Source organism: Trachemys scripta, chromosome 6, assembly GCF_013100865.1.
Source record: "Trachemys scripta elegans isolate TJP31775 chromosome 6, CAS_Tse_1.0, whole genome shotgun sequence".
Taxonomy (NCBI): domain Eukaryota; kingdom Metazoa; phylum Chordata; order Testudines; family Emydidae; genus Trachemys; species Trachemys scripta.
In genome coordinates, this window is record NC_048303.1 from 21,140,848 (window position 1) to 21,160,675 (window position 19,828).

At 43.2% G+C, this 19,828-nt stretch overlaps 1 protein-coding gene across 2 annotated transcripts in view; it reads right to left on the minus strand.

The window, feature by feature from the left end:
- Positions 1–1,371: 1,371 nt before the first annotated feature.
- Positions 1,372–19,828, minus strand: part of LOC117879253 (A disintegrin and metalloproteinase with thrombospondin motifs 12-like) — a 141,518-nt gene continuing 123,061 nt past the window's right edge. For both annotated transcript variants that reach the window (XM_034774306.1, XM_034774305.1), the window contains 4 exons: positions 18,911–19,084; positions 14,747–14,893; positions 8,772–8,925; positions 1,372–6,818 (listed from right to left, as the gene is read on the minus strand). In XM_034774306.1, coding sequence (XP_034630197.1) covers positions 6,580–6,818; positions 8,772–8,925; positions 14,747–14,893; positions 18,911–19,084 — 714 coding nt within the window. In that variant the 3' untranslated portion in view covers positions 1,372–6,579. The remainder of the gene's footprint in view (positions 6,819–8,771; positions 8,926–14,746; positions 14,894–18,910; positions 19,085–19,828) is intronic.

Here is a 19,828-nt window from a genome sequence, read left to right on the forward strand (position 1 = left end):
TTTTCTAAAAGATCTGCTCTAGTCCAAACAGGTATTAATTCAGGGAAGTCCTATGGCCTGTCTTATACAGTAGCTCAAACTAGACAATCACAATGGCCCCTTCTGGCCTTGGGATCTATGAATCTCAGCCCAGGAGGGGTCATGGCTCTGGGAGAATGGGCTTTAAGTTGGATTTGGCCAAAGGATTCGTGCTGAGACATAGGCTAGTCAAACGCAGGAACAGATCCAGGAGGAAAGGGTAGCTGAAGAGGGTTTAGGTCACCATTAGGTTTCTTTGCAGTGATACAGACACAACTACAATAGCTAGCTAGCTATTTACTAAATAAACAGCGTTAGTCAGATTTTGTTAATGACTCTTATTTGTTCATTATCTCTGTAACTGTGATTGGTGCCAGTGCCATTCTCAGCAATAGCAGCTATTTCACTGCTCACTCCCAGCAGGGTTTCTAGTCTCATGACACAGAATCAGCACAGGAAATGCAGTTTAGCATGTAAATGCCCAAGAAAGGTAGGAGACTTTAAAAACAACCCTAAGGCAGGGTCTATTATTAACAATAAATGTGATTCATTTCAAATTCTGCACGCCAAGAACAAAATGTGGCTCCTGAGCGTGGATTGCCAGGTGCGAGCGCAGTCAGAAATCCTTACCTTTGTCCCTCTCGCTGATGACTTGCCCAATCCTCCTTCCACTGAGGTCATTGAGAGTTTCGCAATCAACTTCAATGGAAGCAAGAATGGCCCATGACTTTGCTCCACTCAGGAGGTCTTTGCCCTCAGAGGAGAAGAGCCTGTGTAGGAGCTAGAGACTACGGAAATGACACTGAAACCTCTGTATCTTGTCAAGTTTGAAATGCTGCCAAAATGAGCGAGAGCGAGAAAAGGAATAAAACTGGAGGTGAACAAAGGGGGACCGGTTTGTGGGCGTGCTTCTGCAGAAATGGAGGAGCAGCTAATCTGGGCAGGAAGAAGTTGAACAGGGGAGTGCGGTATTTGGTTGGAGGCATTGAAATGGGATTTAGGAGATCTGTGTACAATTCATACCTCAGCTACAGTCCATGGGCTGGTCCTTTGTTCTTCCTCTCCCTCAGTTTCCCATTTGTGAAATGGGGATAAAATACTTTCCTACCTCACAGGGGTATGGTGAAGATACATTCACCAGTGTTTGTGAGGTGCTCAGTGGGAAGGGGCATATAAATAGACAGGCTTAACTACGATAGCTGTTTTAGTGGGACACCGCTCAGGGAACTGATTTAGCTTGATAACGCAAATGCCGGTTACTGCTGCTTAAATCATCACACAGTTAGCAATATAGTAGACTCTTCTTTTTTTAAAAAAAGGTCAGGGATGCCCAGAGTATTGAATGGGTGTGCTTTTATTGTACTTTGTATAAATCTAAAATAAATACATTTAACAGGGATGCATTCAGCCAATGCCAAGGAGTTGAGTAGCATTTAACTTGTAGTGACATTCCAAGATATAGTCCATTAATATGAAAATTGCTAAATCGAGACGGAAAGAGAAAATAAAGATGAGAAACAGTGAATATCACTTTTTTATTTTGTATTCAGTACAGTGTTTTATTTCAATTAAAGTTTTTTTCAGAGCTTTTCCCTACTTTTGCTTTTTAATGAGCTACTCTGTTATATTGCCATAGGGGACTCTGAATATATCAGGTAAGAGGATTCTGGTATAGCAAATTCTCAATTACAGGAGAACCCCAGGCTGGTATTTTTTTTTACATTTTTCTAATTGTTCCAGTTCGTGATTACTCTTTTATTGGAACCATAAAAAATATCAGCCACGTCACACATAGGTAATGCCATTTATTATGAAGCTACAATAATGAATTGATATAGGTTGTTTCTTAAACACTTTACGTGCTAGAACAGCCTGTGCAGGTGCTGTGTAAAAGCGCTCATGCAGAGCAAGATGAAGGGTACTGAAGTGTCTCAGAATAATATGGTGGGCTTGCATAACATGCGTCTAGCGCGAATGGTTATTTAGTTCACTTGTGAGACTAGCAACCATCAGAATTATAGCCACAAAACCATCTTTCCTTAAAAGTTTAATTTTTAAAAAATGGAACTTGTTAAACTGATCAAGAGACTCTATTACAAAGGCAGTCAGCATATGGCAGATAGTGAGGTGAGGAGCATGGTATGAGCACCTAGATAGAATAGAGTACTAGCATAACTGTATTATAAAGGTTCATGTTGCTCTCAGTCTTCCCTCTAAAGGTGTAAGCTTAGCACCAAGTGTGGCAGTACTCCCCTTTGGCCCCAAAGGAGTCAAATCATTTGCATAATGGACCATCAGTTCTTCACCTTCCTCAATTTTAAATAAATCACAATGCCTGGATGCAAATAATGAAGTGAGAAATTACTCCATGCTGGCTGTAATGAGCACAGAAAAATAACCTCAGCTGGGCGAGTTCCCTTCTACGTATATCATGCCCACTTGGTCAGTCTCCCATGTCACAGTCGGGTGCCTTGCTAGTCCTAGTTCATCTACACGGTGCCACGTGGGCATGAAGGCTCATGTCCTCCTGAGTCTAGAGATACGTCAACAATGGAGGTAATTTCCAGCTTGCGTAGGTGTACATGCGCTAGCCTTGATCTAGCTAGCAGGCTAAAAATAGAAGTGTAGCCATGGTGGGATGGGAGGCAGGACGGTTTAGCTGTTTGAGTAAATACCATGGTAGGACTTTACTTAGGCCGGCCAGAGCCTCCCACCGCTGCTGCTCCACTTCTATGGTTAGTGTGCTAGCTTGATCAAACACCTACCTGTGCTGGAAATTATACTGCCACTCCAGTATGGATGTATCCGAGGAGATTGTGATGGTCAAGTAAAGCCCTTAATTTTCGAGCCCCAGTTCTGAGAGGTGCTGTGCACCTCAAGAGCACTTGCAAGCTCCATTGAGTTAGGTGGGTCCATGTTTGGCCCTCAATACAAACTCTGCTTGAGAGTGACAATGGAGCTCTATGACCAAATCCTTTGCAGTCATGTTGCTGCTTCAGAGAAGAAACGCATCCGTCCTTTCATTTTATTTAATAACTTTATCTCCAAATGGTATAAAAATGGTCGGGTTTTTATTCCTTATCCAGACTATTAAACATTCAGGAGTTCAAAAAATAAAAAGCAAATATTCTTAAGCATCTCATAATGTTTAGAAGGCAATAGAACTGGCACTGACCAGCAACACCATAGGTCTGTATAATTTTAGAGAGTGTATGTGCATATAGATTATGTATGTATGCACGCATGCACACACACACATATGATACATCATTTTAGTCACCATCCAAATATTAGCACCATATTATATTAGCACCATATCTTTAACAGCTGATTTAAAGCAGCTATAAAGTAGCTGTAATTGTCATTAAATTGTTGTCCCACACACATTAAGAGGCCTGATCTTGAGATGTTTCACCTGCAGAAGTCCCATGAACTTCAAGTGAAGAATTGAGGCACAGATCTTGCAAATGCCGCCATGCCATGGTATGTGAGTGTGGGTGTATTCTCGAGGGACGGACCGCTATGCTCACCTGCATGGCTGCAGTTGCTGGATCGTGGCCTTCATTAGTATGGTATAGTCAGGTCTAAATGTATTTCTAGTACGTTTTACAATCACTCCTTTAGTCACTGCAACACATTTATGACTGTGTTACTCCTTTTCATACGGTATAAAACCAAGAAGACTCTATGTAGTGCATCCTTAGAACAATTAGGAAGCTGCAGGGTATGGCCAGGATTTTCAAATGTTAGCCAATCCATATGTTAGGCATAGTATATTCCACATTAATAGATATTATGTGCATGGTATTAATATAATATACATGATTGTATATTATGTTGGGAAGTTAGTTAACACAGTTATCTTCCCACAATTCTATTCACCCATGTCAAGCATCCCCCAACACTTTGCAAAGCTGAAGTCAGCTTTGGCATTAGGAAATAGAAAACTTGTCAAAGCAAAGGGGCATGAATACTTTGCATTCAGTCAGCGGTTCTCAAACTATGGGTCGGGACCCCAAAGTGGGTTGCAACCTCATTTTAATGGGGTCGCCAGGGCTGGCGTTAGATTGCTGTGGCCCGGGGCCGGAGCCCCATCGCCTGGGGCTGAAGCTGAAGCATGAGTCCTACCATGTGGCAGGGCTCAGGTTACAGGTCCCCGCCCCGCAACTGGAGCTGAAGCCCTTTGGCCCTCCCACCCCACTTGGGGCAACGGGTCGTATAGTAATTTTGTGGTCAGAAGGGGGTCGCGGTGCAATGAAATTTGAGAACCCCTGCACTATGTCCAGGCAGGGTGGACTTTCATGGCCCATCCACGTTTGGAATGTAGTATTCTAAATAAGGGCTAGGAAAGTATAGGGAGGTATCAAGGACAAAACTGGCACAAAGTGGTGAGTTGAGAGAAGCACCCAACTAAAGGCTGCTCTAGTTATAGGTGAACTAGGCACTGCCTAAGGCAGCATACTTGCCCCAGCGCCCCTCCATCATGGGCAGCTGGGCCAAATTTGAGTGGTGTTGCGACCTCACGTGCCAGGTTGCAATGCTACTCAAATTTGGCCCAGCCGCCCCTCTGTCACGATGGAGGGGCAGCTGAGCCAGATCTGCCACTCTAGGCCGATGAGGAGGGGGGCAGAACACTGAAGTTTTGCCTAAGGTGGCAGTTTGTCTTGAGTGGCCTCTGCATCCAACTTCCATCGAATTTCAGTGGAACTTGAGCACCACGCTCCTTTCAGCCCCTTTCAAATGCTCAGCTTAAATCCTTGCGCGTTTTAATCCAATCCAGCTCCCATTGAGGGTAGTTACGCCATTGTCTTCAGTGGCAGTAGGATCATGCCTACTATCTGATACCATACATGGGAAATGCTCCACTATTGACTAGGCTTCCTTAGCAGATATTTGATTGTTTGCTTTAGAGTATCACTGTAAAATAAACTGTTTAATTGGGTCCAGTAGGTGCTGAAAGCTTGGTTTTAAAAAAGGTTGAATACTGCATCATGACAGCATAAAATATATGGTGTAATTTAATCCTAAACATTTGTTCTTTAGGTCGGTCCAAGATATTTGCACCAACAGAACGATGCTCAGAACTGTGTATTTAGGAGGTCTCCTTTAGAGAGTCAGTCAAGTGTTTAACATTTTTTTCTTTTAATAAAACATGCTGACTAAACTAGTCTTCGAATGCAAGTTCATAGCTAGCTATGACAAACGCCACTCGTTATTTCAGGTTAATAGCCTTTTAAAGGGACAGCAATAACTAGCAGTTTTAAGAGACACTCAAACAGATTTAAAAAAAAAACAAAAAAACCCAAGTTTATACAAAACCTAAGGGCCCATGGTGGGGATCTTCAGCTGTCCCTTTGGAGTGTCAGCTTTACAGTCACTTTGTACCACTCTGGCAGTGCGAAGTGACTAATATACAGAAGGAGCTGGCTCAAAACATGCAGTAGAGCTCTGTGTTATAGTGTGATGGATCTGCTAAGGAGGAGACTACAACTCCCATTAGTTCTCTCCCCATTCCTTCCTGGCCAGGTAAGAGAAAAGTTCCTGAACCTGGAAGTGGTCGGACTCTGTTTTGAAATGGTGGCTGCATGGCAAGCAAGTTGCCGCAGAGAAGCTGATTTCAGAGCAAAACCCCCAGGAACCATATGTAGAACAGGCTGTGAATGCCAGATGATACAGCTGAATGCAGGTCTGTATGGGGACTTATAGGGGAACAACAGTGGGTGGGCAGGGAGCCAGAGCAAAGGGGCCTCAATGTGGAACACTAACTCATCCTGGCCTGGAAATCTCTAAGTGCCTATTTACTTGCATAGAGATTGGACTGGAGACAGCACCTCAGGCACTAGACCTGAAGAGCCCTAACTGTCCATTGGGCTGCCCCAGGGACCCAAACAAGAACCACAATTGCTCACTTTGAACTATAACTGGTTACGCTTCTGTACCTAGGGTATTTGCAACCTTTCCTTTTCCTGCCAGCCCTTTTCCTTGGCCGTGTGTCTGAGTAGTGATTGGGGTCCACTACGGCTAGGACCAATAAGGCTGAAGCACCTACAGTGCTTGCCTCCAAGTTGCAGTATACCCGGCCCGGTACTAGCATCCTAGGAGGTTGTGTGCAGAGAAGCCCCAGTAATTACAATAGACAGGATAGAATAACTTTGCCCTTTGGAATCTGGGACGAAATGGTGCGATGTACAAGTGCCAGTTGTTATTTTAATACCGTTTTGGGGGAACCACAGTTTGTTCTTCCACTGTAAATGGGGAAAAACAAACAGCACAAAATTCATGTAAAGACCAAATTAATCCTGTATGCATGTTCTTAACCTGTATTCCAGGCATGCATAAGAAGTACCAGGAACAGGTGTACATTGCAAATCACAACGACAAATTTATAGCTGTCTTAAAGAGAAGGCTGGAGAAGCATATTGGGACTGGTTGCCCTAAAGGTTGTATTTTCCCAATATTGATCAGTTCTTTAGATTTCCATCTATATAGAATGGCTCAATATAAAAGAGAAAAAACTCTGTAAATGGACCCCCTGATTAAATTAATCAGATTGAAAAACACCTAGTGCCCAGCAGGAGGTTGGCTGTTGCTTTTTTTGATTGGAGACAATTTTCTTCTGGGTTTGGTGTAATTTTGTTCTTTGAAGCGCTGTTGATTTCCAGATCTTGTTTTGTTAGGAATTTGGGGCCTGTTACAGGTGAAGCAGCACTGAGTCTGTATTGATGGCACCAAACATTTGCCAATCCGCTTCAGTCTCTGGCAGAAATTAATGGACAGCTTGTCCTTGTGGCACAGCAGGCCTATGGTGAAAAACATGATGAAAGTTAGTTATGGTCTGGGCGTCTAGATGAGACTAACCTATATCCGTGTCTAGATCTGTGCGAGTGCATGGACAGAATAGGAGAGAAGCAGATTATCTGAGCTCCAAGGCAGCACATGCACCGAGGACCTTTGATGAACAAGGCCCAAACCACGGTGTGTCACACCATTCTCAAAGGTACCACATTTACAGATATGCACTGCCTCCCTGTCCCACCGCACTACCAGGGATTGCTGGCTAGCTAGGGGAGGGGATTCCTCTGGAAGCTGTAGGAACTTACTTTTCTAAGAGGCCTTGTGGACTAGGAGGAGCTGGTGGTAGCTTTCGAATACGGCAAGAGGGAGCAGATACTTGAGTGCAGCAGTTCAGGCCCCATTCTGCCCCCTCACTTTCTGTAAAGAACACACTGACCCATTCCTGTGTATTATCTTGCCATCTACCTGTGCTCTGCTCAGCATTCTCAGTCCCACATTACTTGCGGCTTCTTCAGCCTACTCATATCCGGTGTTTGATACAGCAGAACAATGTTCAGTAAGAGGGCCATGTATCAGCGTGCAGCCACCTGACTGGAGGATCATACCCAGCTTTGGGCTGATGCAAGCAAACCCCATGATAGCTCCTCAAAGAGGAACCTCAACCTGTACCATGGTATATGTAAGCAGCTGCTGGCCAGTCATGGGATCAAGCAAACTGGGCAGCAGCGCAGGGAGTAGATAAAGGAGCTCAAGGTGACGTACCAAAAGACCAAGGATAAGAATTCCAAATCTGGTGCTGCCCCAACCACCTGTCTGTTTTATGGTGAACTGGACTATGTTCTGAGCAATGCCCCGAGCACAGAGTTTGTGGAGTAGAGGCACCAAACAGCCAGCCCAGAGAGGGGTAGCTTTGGAGAGCACTGGCCCTGAATCATAGAATCTCTTCTTTGATCTGGGCCAGTAAGAGCACAGCAGGTGGAGACGAATCCGGGGAAGACCCAGTATCTGAACTGGTTAATATTGGCACAGCCCTCTCTGTTACTATTACGAAAGATATGATGTAATATTTGGGCAGGTTTTACCCTATAATCCTAGCTGCTGCTTCCATTGTGAGTGGATGCTGTGCCGTCACACACATCTAACTCACCCCCATTCTCTTCTCCTTCCCCCTTGCTCTCTCTCTCTGCAAGATGAGTGGAGACCTACTTGACGAGTGACTGTCTCATTATCAGTACTGAGTTGGGTACTTGGTGATCTCCCTTAGCTTCTGAAGGGGAGGCAAGTCCAGTACCAGTCTCTGACAGAAAATTCTGTTGGTGCTGTGGATGGTAGCAGTGCTGGCAAAGGGAGTGTGTGTGCTAGCAGAACCAAGAACTCCAGTAGTGCCAAGGAGGTCGGTGCCAGGTATTTTGGTGCAGGCGCATATGGTGCTGCAGTTCCCAGTGTCAGCATGGATGATGTTGAGGTGCTTAATCCTGGCATGCTCAGTGCTGAAAATGAAGACTTCCTTGGATTTTGGTACTGTAGCGTCAGCACAGGACTCTACTTCAAGACTGTGGGAGGAGAGAGTCTTAGGAGACACTTTCCATCCTTGTACTGCAGAGGGGAATCAGTGCGGTTCCTGGAGCAGGACTCCTTGTGGCTCCTGTATGGATTTGTCACTGGTGTGGCTGGCAGGAGGGACTTATTTAAAGCAGCCAAGGAGCTCGGGGCACTAGTCACGTGAGACTGAACAAGTACCTGGCACTTCTATGAAGGTCTGTCCAGAATTGATGCTGCCCTTGTGGATCTTTCCAAGAGGAAGTACATCAGCTTTGCCTCCCTCACCATTAAGGCATAGTTTTCAAGAGAGCTTAGCACGTGCAAATGGGGACAGATTTTCAGGAGAGCTCAGCACATTGGATGCATGTTGGGTGCTGAGCTCTTTTGAAAAATCTCACCCAAGTGTATTAACTTACCTGCACTTTTCCTGCACTCTTGCATATTGCATTTCTGAGATCCTGGAGGCTTGAGCTCGTGCTCACACATAGTTTGATCTTCAGCTTCGTTATCTTCTGTGTTGATGCACTTTACTGTTCTTTGCTGAAGGCCCCCTCCACAGGAAGCAGTGCACTGAAAGAGATACAATTAATTTATCCAGAAGCCTTCTGAATGGGGATTGTTTAGTATGCTTTTAGTATGTTTGTCAATCAGCGCAAAGCAGCTCTGATGTTTAAGTTGCTAAGCAAGGGATGCATGACCAAGATCTAAAGTACTACGTACCTTTCCAGGATTCCCAAAGATTTGCCAATATTTTCTACTCGCATTATTATAAGAGCAATAATGGTATGAACTTCAGACGAAAGGAAAACAAGGCAAAGGAAAGGTTTATTTATATACTCTCCAGACATATTCAGATCTTTTCCACCTGTTTTTCCCCCCATGAGATTTTCCACTAATAGATTTGTGAACTGCATGCCCTGTATAACTAGATGGTAATGCTATACTGTTGTCTGACAAATCCATGACACCATTGGGCCTGCTATTACAGTCACCTTGCTGTTTAGTCTCACTCTGTTTACCTATGGTAGAATGATATGGGTTTCAAATCAAAATAAGCATCTGATACCTCGCTGTTACCTTGTTCTCTATTTATTATTAATGATCCCTTTTATGGCACTGTACAGCACAGTGTTAATTTACAAAGAAAATGTTTAGCCCCTCAAGAATAATAGACTGTACTTGATCTTACAGCCAGTAAAAAACAGAACATGATCTCTAGAAGGTTGTAACCATCTGTAGAACACTAATACATGATATAAGCTAAACCAAATATATGAGGCAAATTTCAGCTCCAAAAACAAAGGCATCTAAGGCTACATCTATCCTAGGAGCTAGAGTTGTGATTCCCCTGCTCATGTCCATATATACTCACGCTAGCTCTCATCGAGCTCGTATGAGCATAAATAGTGTAGCCACAGTTAAGGCACAGCAGAGCCATGCTGAGTACAACCCCCTGGTGGGTATGTACTTGGCACGGCTCAGCCGTGCCTCCGCTGCTGCTACCTGTGCTACTGTGGCTACATTGCTATTTATACTGACACTAGCTTGATGAGCGCTAGCGTGCGTACATATACACGAGCAGGGGAACCACGTCCCTAGCTCCTAGGATAGCTGCAGCCTAATGCAGCTAGTGAGCTTAAGGAGAAACTACACAGCACTAGCTGCATCATCAGACAAAGCATGTAAATCCTTGAGCATGTTAGGCATTCTGTTCAGGAGAGACTGTAGCTTTTTGGAGTGGGCCAGTGAAATAATTTTCTAGGTGGTTCTTCCCTAAAAATGGGTGTTGGTTGAAAAATTTCTCTCTAAACTGTTTTTGATGGAAAATTGGGGTTTTGACAAAATGAAATTTTTTTGGTGAAATGGATCTGCTTTCTGTGGGAAATTTTGACTTTTGGTTGAAAACGGAACACCCTAAAACTGAAGAGATTTTGATTCAGAAAGATCACCACAGTGCCTCAGGGGAGTTGTAGTGCAGATGCCTCAAGCCCCCATTCTTCTCTATAGGCCAAGTTTCCAGCCAGACTATGGCCACGTCTACATTACAGACCTATATCAGTATAACTACTTCACTCAGGGGTGTTAAAAATCCACAACTCTGAGTGACATAGTTATACCGACCTAACTCTCCACCTCGTCTAGACAGCACTATGTCAACAGGAGAGCTTCTCTCGTCAACATAGCTCCTGCCTCTCAGAGAGGTGGATTAACTACGCTGACAGGAGAAGCTCTTCCGTCGGCATAGGTGCATCTTCACTTAAGTGCTACAGTGTTATAAGTGTAGACCTGCCCTACATCTCCCACATTGCACTATGGACAAGAACTTCCACAGGGGCTCAACAACAAGGTGGATGTTGGTGCATCATGGGAGATGTAATCTTGCTGGGGAAGCTGGGTCCTAAAGGAGAATCCATGAGGGTCTGAACTACCACTCCCATGAGGCATGGCAGTGGCATTTCTGAATCAATATCTTTGGGTTTTAGCTAAAAGTTTTCAGTTTCATTTTTTAATGAAATGTCGACATTTTCAGAGGGAGAAAAATAACCATTCTCCAACCAGCTGTACTAAACATAACTAAATCTACTGCGATCACACCACTATGGAAAGGACGGGCCTTAAGATTTTGGAAAAGCTGAATGAGTGGCATCTTTGAAGATATTTAGGCTGCCAGTATCTTTCTTTGCTCCAGGACAACTGCAGCCCAACTGTTTCTCCTTATCCAGATGCCAATATTGAAAAATGTCTCCAAGATACAATTCTCCAAGTAACTGGGGTATAAAATAATCTACAAATATTCATCCATCAAGGGGTTTTGTATGTATTCTGGTCAATTTTAGAGGTGTTTTCCTCCCCTTCTCTTTGAATATACAGTAGCTAGCAGGATAAATCATAAATCTTGAAAATTATCACCCTATGTCTTTTCCCTAAAATGTACAGAGCTATAGAATGTCTGCCAAGGCTGTACAATTATTAAAAGTGGGATGTGTACCTCTATTCATTTCTGCAAAGTATTCTCTTCCTAGTCTCTCTCTCTCTGTCCATAAAGGATTTTGTTGTAACCAGTATGAAATATATAAACGAGGCCCTAGATATTCAGTGGCAACTTCCAAAATTCTTAAAATTGAGATTTTTATTGGATTAAATAAAATGAAATTGAATAATACAGTCAGTACAGTAGCCCAGTGTTATTTTGATATTAAATTCAGTTTATTTTATCCTGTTCCCCACATTTTCAGTATAACTCAGATGTCATCTTTACATTTTAGCATTAAACCCATTTAGATGAATAGGGCAGTTCATACTTCTCAGCTATTGTTTCAGGTGATGTGCAAACTCAGGAAGATAACACTGGTTTATTAAATTCAGGGTTTGTCTACACTTCAAACACTGGAGTGGTGACATGGGAGAGGTTCTGCTCCTGGCACAGGTAATCTACTTCTCCAAGAGGTGGTAGCTAATTCTCTCACTGATTTGGTGCTGTCTACACTGGGGGTTAGGATGCTATAACTGTAGACCAGGCCTCAGTTATGTTCAGTCATGGGGGCTAGAAATATAGAAAATGAAAGCTGAGGTTCTGAATCCCAATTCTGCGGCAAGGGATGAATTTCTTGACAGTGAAATCATGCACTATGTGAACAAAGTCTATATGCCGCAGAGGACACCCCCTCACTGAAAAGACAACCTACTTGGCATTCTCTGTCTTTAAGTTTTTATTAATCTATGAAGATTTCTGTTTGTATACAAAAATTAACTAGTATTCTGATAATCATTTAAAATTTATAACATCTTGAAGGCGCTCCAGAAGAAGTCCCTATATTAAAGTTAGGAAACGTCACTTGAATTGCTAGAATTTTTCTAAATGGTAGAAGTTCTTAAGGGGTCCCCCATTCTTTATTGTTAGATTTCACTCCAGAAGTACTATCCTACAGCTAATCTTTATTCCAGTGTCTCACCGAATGTTATTTTAGGGGTTTATTTAGATGAAGCCTTTTTATTTTGCTACACCTGATTTTTTGGTCAAATTCCCATTTACGTACTAGAATTTGTTTTGAGCCAGTATTATGTAAAACTAGATTGAAAAATTTAAGGAAAATTTTTGCTTGACTGAACTTGCAATGAACAATTAAAAAAATCAAAGCCGCAGCAGTATTACTTTGTAAGTCCTGCCATAAAAATCTGAATTACTATATATTTTGAAAACAAAACATCTATTTGGTTGACTGCTTCTCCCATATTAAGAATGCTGTGTCTCAGCTTTGGAAGATTTATTTCCTGGTCATGTAGCAAAAAATTTAAAGTGGAACAAAAACAGAATATACCATGAGTTGATTTTAATAAACCAATTACTTCCTGTTACATGAATTAGATGCCTGGAACAATGTTAATGGAAAAACCTACCAATAAATAAGACTCACAGAATATTCAAGTTCCATTTTATGGCCTTCTGCTGAAAAATTCATGTATCATTTGCTTTTTTTCTCTTAGCATCAATGAAACATCAGCTGGAGAATTGTATTGCACATTGCCTCTCATGGCTTGCCATATACTATTGTAATTTATATTTAACATTCTGGTTTTAAAAAAAAATGTAAAACCGTTGGTGGGATGTTTATGCAACATACCTTCTACTATGAAAAATATGTGTAAAGTAGTATTAGGATATAAGAAAATAGGAGGGAAAGGATTTTTGTGTATATGCCCCTTCTCCAGGACTGCACACATAATCTCCAGGACTGCACAGGACTGGACTCGATGACCTTTCAAGATCCCTTCCAGTTCTATGTGATAGGTATATCTCCATATATAAAGTACATAGATACATACCTAATATTTGATTCTTTATTATAGTTTCAACCAATTTGCCTGGTTCCAAAGTCAGGCTTACTGGCCTATAATTGCCATGATTGCCTCTGGAGCCTTTTAAAAAAATAACTGCTATATTAGCTACCCTCTAGTCATCTGGTAGAGAGGAGGATTTAAGAAATAGATTACATACCAGAGTTAGTAATTCTGCAATTTCATATTTGAGTTCCTTCAGAACTCTTGGGTGAATGTCATCTGGTCCTGGTGAAATTACTATTTAATTTATCAATTTGTTCCAAAACCTCCTCTGACACCTCAGTCTGGGTCTGCTCCTTAGATTTGTCACCTACAAAGAGTGGCTTAGGTGTGGGGATCTCCCTCACATCCTCTGCAGTGAAGACTGAAGGACTGACATACTCACAAGAAGGGGTGAGCATAACCTTAGGGGAGAGAGCATATAAAGCTTTTAATTGTGTTTCCTAAAGATCTGTAAGTTGTGTATGCTTTGAGAGTAAAAGTTACAGTGGTATTAGAAACTCCTGTGCAAAGGCCTGTGCTCCTTATTTTATCTGCCATATGGTCCCCAAGGAGTTACATTATAAACTAGAGCATCCATGGATACGGTGCTCTGAGGGAGTATGCATATGCGACTGGGGAGACTTGGGAGGTCTGAGCCACTGACCCACATCCCAAGGAAAGGGGTTAGACATGTTATCTGCACCTATGAGTATACCAATGGGCCCAGAGCTAGAAAGAGTGACCAGAGGCTGCCTAGGCTCAGATGGCTTGGAAACACATGCGATCCGAAGCCTGGGTCCAATTACAACAGACTGGTGACTGGCCACCAAGGGGACTCAGCCAGGTCTGTAACAGAGAATGTGCTTTACACAAAGAAGCCGAGCTCTTTTTTCCCTTTACTGCTTTGCTCTTCTCTTGAGACGACCTGAATCCGTGTCTAGATTTGCTGCTTCTACCACCCATGGAGTGGAATTCCCTATACAGTTAACCTGCCGTTTTTGCCTACAGAGCTTTTAAAGCAAATATCATGTGGATGAGAATAGGCAGAAAATGATAAATCTTCAAACAGAAACAATTACAGTATCACAACTGTGGAAAATTCGCTCCACAACATGGGAATTAAAAATATAAATGTATCTGCCTGGTGGACGCAGATGAGCTGGCCTTTCAGGTGAGATACTGGGCAATACCTTTTGAGAAGACCCTTGCTCTAGTCTTTTCACTAACTGTGCACTAAGAACTGGCTTGCCATGTATACTGTACCTCACAAACACTGTGCATAATTATTAAAGGGTCCGATTCTGCTATCCTTGTTCTCATAGACCAGTTCCTTACTCCTTGAGCAGTACCCACTGATTTTAACGTGAACAAGGGTAGCAGATTTAGGGTTTAATTTATCAATAGATTCTTATTAATTCATTTTAACCAGATAACATTGGAAAATTGGAGTTAATTAGCCAGATCAGGTTCTGTATCTGAAGCGGATGATTTTTTTAGTTGTGGTGGATGCCACATAGTATATTTTACTATGCGTTTCTCAAAAGCCAAAAGAACAAGGATTGAATCCTACCGAACTCCACGTCCCATTTATCCACCGAGTACAAGGCTGCCCATTGCAGTGTGCCGTGGAGTTAGGCTTTTTCGTCCAGTCACAATAGTCCTCTTCTGGGCAGTAGACGTGTCTTTCTTGCAGGCCACCACCACATGTTTTCGAACACTAAAATAAAACAGCACACAAGAAAAGAGTAGAGAGAAAGCAATTTTGGGTGGTCAACAAAAATATGAACAAGCTGCAAAGGAAGCAGAGAACACATTTATTTGAGAAATGCACGATCACTGAACAGGTAGCAAGAAACATTTATCTGAAATAATTTATGACATTATCAAGTATAGTTTAGCACATATATCAAGTCTGATGACCCAAAGATGAAGATAACTACTGCAGTAACATATTTATCTAATCTTTTATAATGACCCGGACAGGGAAGGGGCTGTTATTAATCTGGAGTATGAGGCAGAATTTTATTAATAAATTCACTCCTAACATTCATAATGAAAGCAACATAATATTACTCAGATTCAGAGTAGGGACAATGATTCATGTCATAATGTCAGAAAGCAAATCATGTTTCTGCAGGCTTAATCTGAAATATTAATGTACAAGTTTTGCTCACTGGGACAAATTTATGAGATGCAACCTCTCACTTTCGTGAGGCTGCTTGGGGATATTGAAAATCCATACAGCACATACTAAACATTTAGCTACAAAAATGGCAATAAACAAGCATCATACAGAAACATGGACTGAGGATATTTTTAAAACTTTCTTTCCAAACCTGTTTTTAAAAGTGACCATGGTTGTGGTTGGGGCATCTTGAAATGCACCAAAGGCTTGATACATGGCTGGGAATATAAGGGGCCAAAAATACTTCGGATAAAATGTTGTTCTTGAGCTTTCATGGAACTTCCTCTATCTGATGGTCTGCTTTCTGTAAATGGAGCTGCTCTCTCCCTTTAGGATAAGCAGAATATCAGAGTTGAGGACCAACTTGCAGGTCTGATATCAGAATTTTATCCTTAAATCACAATTTGGAGTGGTGTGTCACAATATCTCCAGCGTGAGAAGAGCAGCCGTGGACAAACAAGAGGGTTTAGTAGATTTATTAGATAGGCTAATGTTGAAATTTTTTTGCCAACCTCCTCCAAAACAAAACAAAACAAAACACACAACTTTGGTGGTATAAATAAAATATAACCTATATTCAAACCACACATTGGATTTGGTTTTGCAAAACTAAATCCAGCAAATGAAATTTTTACAAAACTAAAACGAAACCTCTGCAGCCCCTCTCTTATTTTAGGCTTGGATTTTCAACAGATCCTATGGCAGTTAGATACTCAATTTCAATTCCACAATAACACATGCACAGTTTCTTTATTAATACAAGGCACCCCAAAAGTGTTAACCCTAATTCAATCAGATCTAATTGAATTCAATAAAGTTTATCTTACTTCCATAAGGTTTGTTCAGGATATTGTCAGTCATAGGCACCTCTCAGACTGGGGTAGAGACATGGCAGCTGCGACCCGGATGATGCTGCTCATGCCTGTTGCCATAGCGGCAGATTCCCCATATGTAGACTGTTGCTTCTGGAGCAGGGCCACAAGCACAGACTGGTGGGATCACATTGTCATGTGGGCCTAGGATGACCAGCAGTGGGTCCAGAACTTTTGCAGGAAGAAGCAGACATTCCTGGAGCTTTATGAGCCACTTGCCCCAGCCCTCCAGTATCAGGACGCACACATGAGGGAAGCTCAGGGCCGGCGCAACCCATTAGGCGACCTAGGCGGTCGCCTAGAGCACTGTGCTTTGGGGGTGGCGACTGCAGCGGTATTTCCGGGTGGGACCTTCCGCCGCCTCTGGGGGGGGGAGGCAGCATTTCGGGGCAGCGGAAAAGCTGGCAGCGCTCCTGGGGAGGCTATGCCAATCTGGAGGCAGGTTGCTAGAGCCATCTGGAAACTGGCTATCCCATTGTGCTACAAGTCCATGGCTAACCAGTTTGGTGTTGGAAAGTCAACTCTGGGAGTTGTGGTGGTGGAGGTTTCTGAGGCAATCAGGACTATGGTTTACCCAAAGATGGTGTGTGTATAAATACAGTTCCTGAAATAACTACCAGATTTAAGAGAATGGGCTTCCCAAATTGTGCTGGGGCTTTTCATGGGACTCATATACCCATATTTTGTCTTCTGCCAGGAGCACATGAGTGCATAAACCGCAAAGGGTTCTACTCCATCATTATGCAGGCCTTGGTTGACCACTGAGGTTGGCTCATGGGTATACACCAGCAGGGCCGGCTTTAGGCCAATTCCCCCGATTCCCCCGAACCGGGCCCCGTGCCCGCGCCCAAGAGGGCCCTGCGCCTTAGGCGCCTTTTTAATTTAAAATTTTTTTTTACTCACCTGGCGGCGGTCCGCTCCAAGTCTTCGGCGGCACTTCGGCGGCGGGGGGTTCGCTCCGGGTCTTCGGCGGCATTTCGGTGGCGGGGGGTTCGCTCCGGGTCTTCGGCAGCATTTCGGCGGCGGGGGGTCCTTCAGTGCCGCGGAAGACCAGGAGCTGAGTGAAGGACCCCCCGTCGCCGAAGTGCCAACGAAGACTCGGACCGCCGCCGGGTATTCGAATTGGGCCCCGCAGGTCCTAAAGCCGGCCCTGTACGCCAGCAAACTGCATTATGCCAGGGTTTTCCAGAGATTGGGATTTTACCTTCATGGACAAGCTGGGGTATTATTCTCTATAAATCACATTTTTATGCAGGAAGTCACTGCATCCACTGCTTCTGGGGTTATAAGCATGCCATTCCCACTCAAGAGATTGTCATGCACCACTGGGGGCTGTGTGCTTGGCACGGTTCCCAGCACCTGATCAAATTCCTCACAGAGAGGCAAGTAGACAGGAAGTTCCCTAAGGTGTGGTTCTCATCTTGGGTTTGATAGGCAGTCTTGAGATGCTTGACCCACTCCTGGCATTGACTGGTGGCCTGGTGAATCCCCAATGCTACCAGCCTCTCAGGGTATGTCCATACTGCACATTAAACCTGGGTGCTGACTCAAGTTTGAGCCCAAGCCCCATTTCCAGCCACACAAAGATCAGTCTGATTCATGTGAGCAAGCACTCTGGAGCCAGGTCCTAGATCCCTGCTGGGGGGTGGGTCATAGCCAGAGTCCCATTATAACTTGGATCCAAACCCTGTCATTTTGCAGTGTGGATACAGCTCAAACCACAGACCCGAGTCAGACGGTCTGTGTAATGCAATATGGCTGTGAGACCCGAGTGCAGCAATGATGAACCCATGTTTACAATGCAGTGTGGACACTCAAGCACATGTTTGGAAACTGAGTCCACAAGCCCAGGTCCACAGAGGCTAATTGTGCAATGTAGACATACCCTTGCAGATTCTTGCATAAATATGCTCATTTCTTGTGCACTTTCGCAAATCACAGGGCTTGCTCTCCTCACACCACAGATTTACCAGAATCCCGCCGTGTTCCTATGGCCAGCTAGCAGCATGCTGGATGTGGGGCTTCTTAGTAATGACCATCGCTAACACAAGATAGAGTTAACTGTGTTTCCAGTTGAGCAGTCCATGTGGAAAGGAAAGGTTAGATGCTAAATAGCTGTATTAGACCCAGGAGGTTGCTTCCTGTTCCTGGGAACAGAGTAGGAAGTTTGGGTATAGAAGCGCTAGGTCACAGAAGTCTAGGGAATTATGGGATAACATTGGCAGACTCTCCAAACATGAGCTTGGCAACCTGGACTTCCACTACATCCAGGCTGCAAAATGAATGGGTTTGGACCAGCGCCAGAGCTGGACACGGGCTCAGACCCATGCTCCTGGATGTGTCTACAGGTCTGCATCCTGAGAGGTTTTTGATGTGCGTCAAAAGGCCTTGTATGTGGATGGTAGGGGGGCTTGTGCTTAAACCTGAATCTGGCCAGGGTTTACTATTCAGTGAGACATACCCTTACAGGATCTGGTATATATTGTATGCCGATCTATGAGTATCTCAGATGTGGTTTACATTTATATTAAGTGATCTGAGATCATAAGCAGTGATTAGGTAATAGCTGCATCTCTTCCTTTGAGAGTAAATTGACATAATAGCATGAACCATAATAGTCACTTTAGTAATTGACAGTTATTGCTTCACTCTAATTGCTTGTTTTATAGGCCAATACCTTATTCCAAGGCTCCACACGCCATTCCAAGCAGGGCTCTGTATTACAGCTAATGCTCAGTTGTGGTTTATGTTCTAATAATTGGCAGTGAAAAGGCCGTAGAACTCGCTTATTACGAACATCAGTACAGTGAACATCATGGGTCTTGAAACCACCACCACAGTTTGTAGAGCACTGTACACGGAACAGAAAGAAGCATATCTTTAAACCACAGACCTATGACAGGCTAACATTTCCACATTTCAGGGGATCAATGCAAATGTTTGCCTCGTGAAACATGACTGGAATTTCCTGTTCTTCTTAGGAGCAATGTATTATTAGGATGAAAAACTGTTTCTCATCACAGCAGATCTGAATGTGCCAAAATTATTTCCCTACCATCACTGGAATGTTTGAAACATCCACCAGTAATACAAATGCCTTGTTAATTAGGAAGCCCTGACAGTTGGTTCCAAAAAGTATCATAGTAAGAGAGTAATAATACATCATAAAAAAATCCCCCACAATTAAACATGCAATAGATTCTAAACTGCTTTGTTTGTCAAGTAAGAAATAAGCCAATCACCATTCAGGGTTTGGAGGAAATTCCCACCATCATGTAATGAAAAACAAGGGCATTTTGGGGATGTTACATGTTCCTCTGAAGTGTCTGGTAACATTGGTCAGTGCTGGAGGCAGGATGGACCACTGCTCTGGTACCTTATATTAAACTCCTAGCAACTTGTAGGATCAAGTCCCAAAACAACGAAGCATACGCCTTTAAAAAACAACTGATCTAATCCAGCCTTCTTTATACTGCCCTGCAGTGAAATGCAGCAATATTATTGTGATGGGTGCTTTATAAATGTTTCTAATAATAATAATGACAACAATGAGTAATGAGAATAATAACCACCACTCTTAAAAATCCACATAGCA